The 10066-nt window shown below is 34.4% G+C and overlaps 1 protein-coding gene across 1 annotated transcript; it reads right to left on the bottom strand.

The window, feature by feature from the left end:
• Positions 1-926: 926 nt before the first annotated feature.
• On the bottom strand, positions 927-3228 carry LOC130947395 (L-lactate dehydrogenase A). The gene is made up of 2 exons (XM_057876093.1): positions 2552-3228; positions 927-1629 (listed from the first exon to the last, which is right to left on the bottom strand). Exons 1-2 carry the CDS (start codon positions 3158-3160, stop codon positions 1189-1191), a joined length of 1050 nt encoding a protein of 349 aa, XP_057732076.1. The 5' UTR covers positions 3161-3228; the 3' UTR covers positions 927-1188.
• Positions 3229-10066: the final 6838 nt, after the last annotated feature.

Below are 10066 nucleotides of genomic sequence, written 5' to 3'. Positions count from 1 at the left end.
ACACCCCTAGTGGGCAGTGACGGACCTAGAGAAATTTTATGGTAGAGGCAAAAATATAATAAAATTTAGGTATAGATATATTTTTTTGGCTTTCCATAATACCCGACAAGTTTGGTATAAATTTTGTTTATACTATAAGACTATAATAAATAGACTTAACAGTTAAATATGAGATAATAAAAAATAAAATAATTATTTAAGAATATATATAAAAAAATAATATTGTCATGTTAAAAATAAAAAGAATGTCATTATAAATTATTGCTTTTATTATTTTGAATATTATATTGTGTGTGAAATTATTTTTTTATTTTAAATACTATAATAAGTGATTGTGTGTATATCTCTAGTTTTTATCAACATGTATAAATAGTTCTAATTTAAAATTTTAAATATATCTAAACCAATTTAGGTTGGTCGAATAAACAGCTTAGTCGTCCGCTTAAGCAAATATTAGGAGTTCCAATTCTATCTTGTATGTGTAATAATTCATTAGCCAATTACAAATTCTTAAATAGAACTCAAATTAATAAAAAATTAGTTCTTAATTTATTGGGTACTGTGTGAAGAAACAAATATATCTAAAACTATATTTTATTATATTTTTATTCCCATTATAAAATTTCTCTACGTTCGTCACTGTATAAGCCCAGGGAAGGGAGGAGAGAAAAGAAATAGAATACAGGGGCAGAGGAAATGTTGATATTGATATAAATGGAGAATAAATGGTTCTATTGATATAAATGGAGAATAAATGGTTCTATGTTAAGGAGGTCAGTGTTAATGTTATTTGTGGCAAATTGATAAAACCTAATTATAGGGATGAATGTTCGAAGCAAATTTCAAGGACTGACGTATAACTTTGTTACTTTAATGTATTTGTGAGTAATTTTTTGTGGCTAAATCTCTTTTTTTCGGGTAGTGAATTACAACAATTGAAATTTTAATTGACTGGCTAAACATATAAAAAAATACATATCACTAGATCTACCATGCTAGACTTAACATGTAACAACAAAAAGGACCGAAATAACATGTATCAAAATTAACATAAACGACGGACCGCAAGGGTCAAAATTAACATGTAACACTTAGGCTAATCCATGCAAATCAAAACAAAACAAAGTTAAAGTACAAAATAAGTTAGCTAATAAACCACAGGGCACTTCAAGGAGGATGAACACAAATTCAAAGATCTAACTGAGTCTGCACCTCAAGTATGGTCTTGGCAGAGTCCCTGAGCCTTTGTAACTCCTCTTCATTCAAGTGCACATTGGTCACACCCAACACTCCTCCGCGACCAAGCTGTGCTGGCAAGCTGAGGAACACTTCGTTGCCAATGCCGTAGAAGCCTTTTGCCAAAACAGAGACAGGGTGGATCTTCCTTTGGTCCCGGAGAATAGAGCGCGCCAAGCTAGCAACAGAGTAGCCAATGGCCCAAGAAGTGTAGCCTTTGAGGCTGATAACTTCATAGGCGCTGTCTATCACTGCTTTGTGTATGTTCTCTAATGTTTCCTTCTCGTATGCTATCTGCTGTTTCTCCAAAAAGCTCAGAACCGGAACACCACCAATGCTGATGCTAGACCACAGAGCCACCGAGCTATCCCCATGTTCCCCCACTATGTAAGCCTAGAAATGCAATAACAGCATACAAACTTTACATTCTCTAGTAAATTAGTATCTACAAAATCATATTACAATTACATTTTGTAAACTGTATAATAATTATGTTCTTATTTTAAAACAAGCATTTCTATGTATGTTAAACATATCTAACAACTTGGCTTGAATGATCAGTTGATCAGATACATCAAGCCAAACTTTGAGTGTCATTACTAAAATGTTGAGTGACCTTTTTAAGGAAGACTTCAAATGCCATTCTTAATTTGAACCAAATTAACAGTTTTAATTTGTAATTTTTTAAAATAGAAAGTAATTGAATGAAATATTTTCTAGTGAAATGTTTTGAAAATTTAGAATTTTTAATCTTTCAATACAAACTCTATTATGCGTTGATACCTTAATGGGCATAGTTAGATAAATCTATATGAAGTATGTGTCTGTTACAGCAGTAAAACATTTTAACAAAAATATTCAAAAGATAATACAAAATCAGTTTAAAGTTACTTTATTTTGAATTTTTTAATTATTATTTATTTTATTTTATATTTTTTAATTATCATTGAAATAATTGAATAATATTAAATATAATAATGAAATCACCAAAAAAAATATAATAAATTTATAATTATAAATATTATATACATAAAAATATAAATATTAAATGAAATAAAATAAATTTAAATTGTTGTCTTTCAAGTATTAGCTGTTATCTAACTCGCCAAGAACATTCCTTTAAGGCTTTAATTATCTACATGTTTTTTTTTTTCTATTTTTAGTTTTTTAACATTAAATGAAGCAGTAGTCGGCAACACATCCAAAACAAGAAGAGAAATAAGAGACATAAGTATCCCAAGATTTGCGGGATACAGTAATGTAGACATTACAATAATAAAAAATTTAAAAATACAAAAAGGAAAATGAGAGTGACCTGCACGTCCTGAGCGTTGACGTCGAGATGATCGGCGATGAGGAACCTGAACCTTGAGGAGTCCAAGTTCGTACCCGACCCGATAACCCGATTCGATGGAAAACCGGAGAGCTTCCACGCCAAGTAGGTCAGAACGTCCACGGGGTTCGAAACGATGAGCAGCACCGTCTGCGGTGAGTACCGCGCAAGCGGCGGCACAATGCTCTTGAACAGCGCGAGGTTCCTCTGGAGCAGGTTCAGCCTTGACTCGCCAGCGTTCTGGCGTGCGCCTGCGGTGATTATGCAGAGGTCGGAGCCGGCGGTGACGGCGTAGTCCACGGAGGCGTAGATCTTTGTGCGGGGGAGGAAGGCGGCGGCGTGCTGGAGGTCGAGCATCTCGCCGCGGAGCTTGTCCTCCTTGTTGTCGATGAGGACGAGCTCGTCGGTGAGATCTTGAGTGAGGATGGTCTGAGCAATGGCCATGCCGACGTTGCCGACGCCGATGACGGAGATCTTGGTTTGGCGCTTGGTTGGCGAGGGTGGTGCGGCGTTTGTTATGGGCCTGAAGAAGGCCTGGGTTAGGTCGAGCCCACCTGGGCCCAGTGTGGAACCTGAGGGACTCTTATGCATTGTGTTGTGTCTTGTTGTGGTAGTGAATTGTCGTGGTTTGGGGTTTATAGTAGAAGGAGAGGGGGCTACGGAAGTTTTTATACTGTAAAATAAGAGTTATGCCTATGGTGGTATGTATTAAAATAGGTTGAGATTCTAATTGTATTAATTATATTATTGAAATTGATAAATATGAATAACGTATTATATTAATTTTTAATAATGTGATGAGTCATTTAATAAAAAAAATTAAGAGACTAACATCATATATTTTTATCAATTTTAAAATATAACTAGTGCTCTTAAATTCTAGAAAATTATTTTGATGTTGATAATTAAATTAATCTTTGAAAAATAAGATGTTTTTTAAATTTACTTCTAAAAGATTTTATTAATTAAATTGATCTTTTAAAAAATTATGAATTAATTATATTTGTCCTTTAATTATTACATTTATAATTTTTGTGAGTAATTGATGATGTGAAATGTTAATTAATAGCATACATGATGCTTAACATGTTTAATTGGAGGATTTGGATTCTCTAAAATTTGAATTTCAGTTTAGAGAGTAAATTATATTTCTCATCATTTATTTTATAGGTGAGACAAAAAAATTTTGAAAGAGAAATTATTTAAGGGTGAGAGATTTCACGTTACCCTCTAAAGTGAAAATTCAAAATTTAGAGAATCCAAATTTCTAATTGGACGCTGACTAAATATATTTATGAAATCTATCGATTTAGTCACTAGATTATATTAAAATAAAATTTTTATAATTAAAAAAGACTAAATTAATAAATTTTTATAAATATATTTAATTAATATCAAATAAGATATGTCAGATATTATATATATTTTTTATTAACATTTTACAACATTATTTTAAAAAAAAATTATTAATGGAATGGTTTGAAAATAAATATGATTAAATTTAAATCTTTAATAGATTAATTTAATTAAAAATATCTTTTAAAATCGAACTCAAAGAATACTTTATCTATCAATTTTGTATAATATATAATCTATATAAAATTATTTTATGATTTAATTCATTTAATTTTAATTTTTATAGTATGTATAAAAACTTTTCATATTAACAATAATAAAAATTAAATTATGAGAAATAATATTTATTTTTATAATAGAATATATAATTTTACTTTAACTATATTTTTAAATATTATCAAATGTTTCATTAATGTTATAATTGCAGCAAGTAAAATTTAGAATTTGGCGTTATGGTCTTATGGATATTTGAAAGTCAATGCATTTCTGCGGATGGAGGGAGAAAAAGGAAAGCATGGTACAAAACTTTTGAGTGGTGACACTTGGGATTTTCAACGGTCAACCTTCTAGTTCTCTTATCTAGAAGGGAAACACCAAACTGTATCCAACATTCCTTATTTGAACCTTCAAATTGGTTTGATTTAGAAAAAAAACATAATAAATAGAAAATTAAGGAAAAATATGTTTGATTTGACCATTCGATTTGAAAATGAAACCGTCTAAATCACGCGCTTTTTAGGATTTTTTTTCTTAAATAAAATAAAAAAATATTTAATTCTTTAAATAAGATTTTTGAGTTTTATTTTTTGGAGTATAATTTTTTTTTAGTAATTAAGACAAGTTTGTTTCATTCTCGGTGAACTCTATATTAATTAGGGAGTTCGCCGAACCTCCGGCGAACTTTACGATTTATATAGAGTTCGCCGCAATCTCCGACAAACTCTAGGTTAGATGTCTAAAATAAAAGCATGCAGCAGAGTAGAGAACCACAATTTCATTGTCGACTTTTATTATCATTGTTGACATTTTTTCTTTATAATGTTAAGAAATCCATTGTTATCTATTCATTACGATAGTGAAATAGTGTATGATGAAAAAAGCTCTATCGTTTTTAGATCGGGACAATCAATAATTACCTATATGAAACCGGAAGTCAACAGTTTAACAGTGTTAAAGAATTTGATATTGCATTCCGTCAAACAGCAAGAGGCAAAAAAGGTGAAGAAAATTTACTATAGATATCCGACAAAAGTAGATGGCAATTTGTTTTATAAAAGGTATATTACAGTTATCTTGTCTCTGATGCTAGTACATTTATTAGACCATGGTGAGAAATATTTCTATTGTTTTGAATTAGGTATCGTTTACGTGACGATGAGGACGTATGGCTTATAAGGTCGTGGCATAACCGATGGACAAATGTTCATCTGTTGGAATTATTCATGTTCCTCGTTGAGTTGAGTGGCTGAGGATTGTCTGTAGATACTGTCGATGATAGTCCGTTGAGTGGAGCTGTTAGATGAACTATCAAAAGGACAATGGTGGACCTAAATATGCCACCTGAAGGTAGTCAAGAAAGGTCTAATGTTAAAGTTCGTAATGTTGACTTAATGGATGACGGTGTTGAAAGTCATGAGGGTTTTGCTATCAGGAATCCGATGATAGGTCAGTATGAAGTTAACCCTGGTGACGGAGATGATGTTGATGAAGAACCACCCGAAATTCCTGACGATGGTGACGAAGAAGAAGAGATGAACTACTACGATGACACACAAATCGCTCTGACACAGCCTTTCATTTCTCGACCATATGACTGGCCGGATCATTTCACGAGGTTGAATCTCGATGTAATGACTTCCGATTGGTTGTTTACCCAGGGAGGCTGATGAGCGGATAATTTATACGCTTTTTGGCATTGTTTTTAGGTAGTTTTTAGTAAGTTTAAGCTACTTTTAGGGATGTTTTCATTAGTTTTTATGTTAAATTCACATTTCTGGACTTTACTATGAGTTTGTGTATTTTTCTGTGATTTCAGGTAATTTCTGGCTGAAATTGAGGGACTTGAGCAAAACTCTGAAAAAGGCTGACAAAAGGACTGCTGATGCTGTTGGATTCTGACCTCCCTGCACTCAAAATGGATTTTCTGGAGCTACAGAACTCCAAATGGCGCGCTCTCAACGGCGTTGGAAAATAGACATCCAGAGCTTTCCAGCAATATATAATAGTCCATACTTTATTCGGAAATTGACGACATAACTTGGCGTTGAACGCCAAGTACATGCTGCTGTTTGGAGTTAAACGCCAGAAACACGTCATGATCCGGAGTTGAACGCCCAAAACACGTTATAACTTGGAGTTCAACTCCAAGAAAAGCCTCAGCTTGTGGGTAGATCAAGCTCAGCCCAAGCATACACCAAGTGGGCCCCGGAAGTGGATTTATGCATCAATTACTTACCCATATAAACCCTAGGAGCTAGTTTATTATAAATAGAACTTTTTACTATCATATTCATATCCTGGATTGTATTTTGAATCCTGTGATCACGTTTTGGGGGCTGGCCATTCGGCCATGCCTGGACCTCTCACTTATGTATTTTCAACGGTGGAGTTTCTGCACACCATAGATTAAGGGTGTGGAGCTCTGCTGTACCTCAAGTTTCAATACAATTACTATTACTTTTTATTCAATTCTCTTTTATTCTTATTCCAAGATATACGTTGCACAACACTTTGATGAATGTGATGATCTGTGACACTCATCATCATTCTCACCTATGAACGCGCGTGACTGACAACCACTTCCGTTCTACCTTAGACCAGGCGCATATCTCTTAGATTCCCCAACAGAATCTTCGTGGTATAAGCTAGACAGATAGCGGCATTCATGAGGATCCGGAAAGTCTAAACCTTGTCTATGGTATTCCGAGTAGGATTCTGGGATTGAATGACTGTGACGAGCTTCAAACTCCTGAAGGCTGGGCGTGATGACAAACGCAAAAGAATCAAGGGATTCTATTCCAACCTGATTGAGAACCGACAGATGATTAGCCGTGCTGTGACAGAGCATAGGACCATTTTCACTGAGAAGATGGGATGTAGCCATTGACAACAGTGATGCCCTACATACAGCTTGCCATGGAAAGGAGTAAGAAGGATTGGATGAATGTAAGAAGAAGGTAGAGATCCGAGAGGAGCACAGCATCTCCATACGCCTATCTGAAATTCCCACTATTGATTTACATAAGTATTTCTATCCCTTTTTATTTTCTGTTTATTATTTATTTTAGAAAATCCATAATCAATTGGTTTAATCTGCCTAACTGAGATTTACAAGGTGACCATAGCTTGCTTCATACCAACAATCTCTGTGGGATCGACCCTTACTCACGTAAGGTATTACTTGGATGACCCAGTACACTTGCTGGTTAAGTTGAACGGAGTTGTGGAAAGAAAACGCTTCTCTAACAGTGCCTGGAACTCTTGTATCACAATTTCGTCCACCAGAGGCCCCGAAGAGGATCCAAGCAACGAGTTCGAGGTTGGACAACAATTTAAGAACAAGGAAGAAGTCATGTTGGCAGTTAAGCAGTACAGCATCAGGAGGGCTGCGGAGTATAAAATAGTAGAGAGTGACCAGTTGAGGTATAATGTACAATGTATCCAATTCGGGGTTGGTTGTAATTTGAGCATACTCATATCATATCGCCGAAAGCAAGAAAAGTGGGAGGTTAGAAGATACGCTGGTCCTCATACTTGCATGCAAACGTCGATGGCGTAATGATGCGTGAGCATCTTTCCTATTTTTTCCTATTGAATTTGCATTTAACTTGATAAGTTTAAGCAAGAATTAATTATCTTTTAGCCACTATGGATGCTACTTTGAGTCTTGTGCAATTCTGTTTATTTTAGGTAGCATTTGGTTGGATTTGATGGAAAGGAAGTATGCAAAAATGGAAGGAATCGCAAAGCTGTCCATCCTGACCTCTTTGCATTCAATCGATCATAACTTGAGCTACAGAGGTCCAAATAAGGCGGTTTCAGTTGTGTTGGAAATCTAACATCTGGGGCTTCGTAATGATATACAATTTGTCATAGTTAACTTGGCGTTTAAAAATGCGCACGCGCACATCACGCGCACGCGCACATTGGTGAAAAGTTCATCGGCGTGCCACGCGCAGCTAGCGCGCCACGCGCACCTGGCGCGTACGCGCGACATGCGTGACGTACTGCAAACTCAGAATTTGCCGCCAGCAATTTCTGGGCTGCTTTTGACTCAGTTTTCAGCCCAGAAAGTATAGATCAGAGGCTGTAGAGTGAAGGAATCAAGTGGTCCCCATCCATCAATTGAAGGGTTGCTGATTGTCATAATTAATTCTACTTTAAATTTAATTTTTAAATAGAAAAAGATATTATTTAGTTTTAGAAAGTAGATTTTAAATTTATTAGGATTATATATAAAAGGATATGCAACATTGAACTTTTCATTCCATCTCAGACAATTTACCTGAATCCTTATTTTCTCTCTCAATCATGAGCAACTAAACCTCCACTGTTAAGGTTAGGAGCTCTATCTATTGTATGGATTGATTCTATTATTTTTCTATTTTAATTCATGTTTTGATTTATATTTCAAGAATTATTTTCGTTCTTTATCTTATGAATTTGGGTGGAACGGAAGTATGACCCTATTTCTAATTAAGTTCTTGTATAACTTGGAAAAGCTCTTTACTTGAACAACAGCTTGAAAACAATTTCTCCTAAATTTTAATTATCTGGATTTAACGGGATATGTGACATATAATCCTGTTATTTTTGGGTAATTAGGATTTTTGTGGCATAAAAACTGGAATTTGATCTTCACCCTCTAATTGGAATTAATTGACCAAGGAATTAGCAGTTAATGAATTTTAGAGGAGACTAGGAAGGTCTAAGGAATTATGGTCTAGTCACATATAGTTTGCCATGAATTAAATATTGCGTGATTAAAATAGTTAGTAAGAAAAGTCAATCCAGAAATTAGATAACTCTAAAGCCTTAACTATTTTCTCCCATATTTTATTCTCAACTTATTCACCTGCTGTCTTCAAACTCTTAATTTACTGTTTAATGCTCTTTGAACATCCAACACTCTTTTCTGTTTGCCTAACTAAGTGGTTTAACCAACCATTGTTGCTTGATCCAGCAATCCTCGTGGGATCGACCCTCACTCACTTGAGGTATTACTTGGTACGACCCCGTGTACTTGCCGGTTAGTTTGTGGGTTATAAAATTACCGCACCAAGTTTTTGGCGCCGTTGCCGGAGATTGATAGTGATTAACAACTATTAGTTATTTGATTGCTTAGATTAGGCATTTTAGTTTTAATTTTATTAAAATCTATTTTTAATATTTTCAAAAAAAATTAAATAAATAAATAGCACCAATATTTTTCTTAATTTCTGAAATTAAGTTTGGTGTTTTCTAGTTAGTTTTATTTTAATTCTTAGAATTCTGTTCTTTCTTCTTTGCTTTCCTATTTACCACATGGTGCGTTTAATCCTTTTTGGTGTTTTGTGCTAAGGAAAAATAATGGAGAGAGATCACATGGGTTACTACTCACACCCAAGTAGTGGTTCATATTATGGTGGATGGAGGAACTATCCAAATTTTGGTTGGCAAAGTCAAAACCAAAGAAACCTCAATGCTCCATGTTTCAACTATCAAGAGCCACCACCTCCATATTCATATCAAGAACCACCATCTCCATATTCATACCAAGAACCACCACCTCTCTATCCATATCAAGAACCATCATCCTTCTACCCATATCAAGAGCCACCATCTCCCTATTCATACTAAGAACCATCCTCTTTTTACACTTATCAAGAACCATTATCTCCTTCTTATGTATATCAAGAGCCACCATCTCCTTATTCATCTCAAATACCATTAGATCTTGAGCTTCTCATGAAAGAATTCATACATGATATAAAGACGAGTGTCAAAAATGTAGAAAATTATGTGTAGCTGATTACTAAGTCCCAGAAGAAGAACAAGCAAATTCCTTCCCAAGAGATATAATGCAAGATCCTATGAAAGAGAGTGAGGAAATCAATCAAAGGAGTTTATACTCTAGTGAATTAGAGAACTTTTCACCCTCAC

Source organism: Arachis stenosperma, chromosome 1 (assembly GCF_014773155.1).
Source record: "Arachis stenosperma cultivar V10309 chromosome 1, arast.V10309.gnm1.PFL2, whole genome shotgun sequence".
Taxonomy (NCBI): Eukaryota; Viridiplantae; Streptophyta; class Magnoliopsida; order Fabales; family Fabaceae; genus Arachis; species Arachis stenosperma.
Note: the sequence above shows the minus strand (reverse complement) of the source record. Positions and strands in the feature narration are given on the sequence as shown.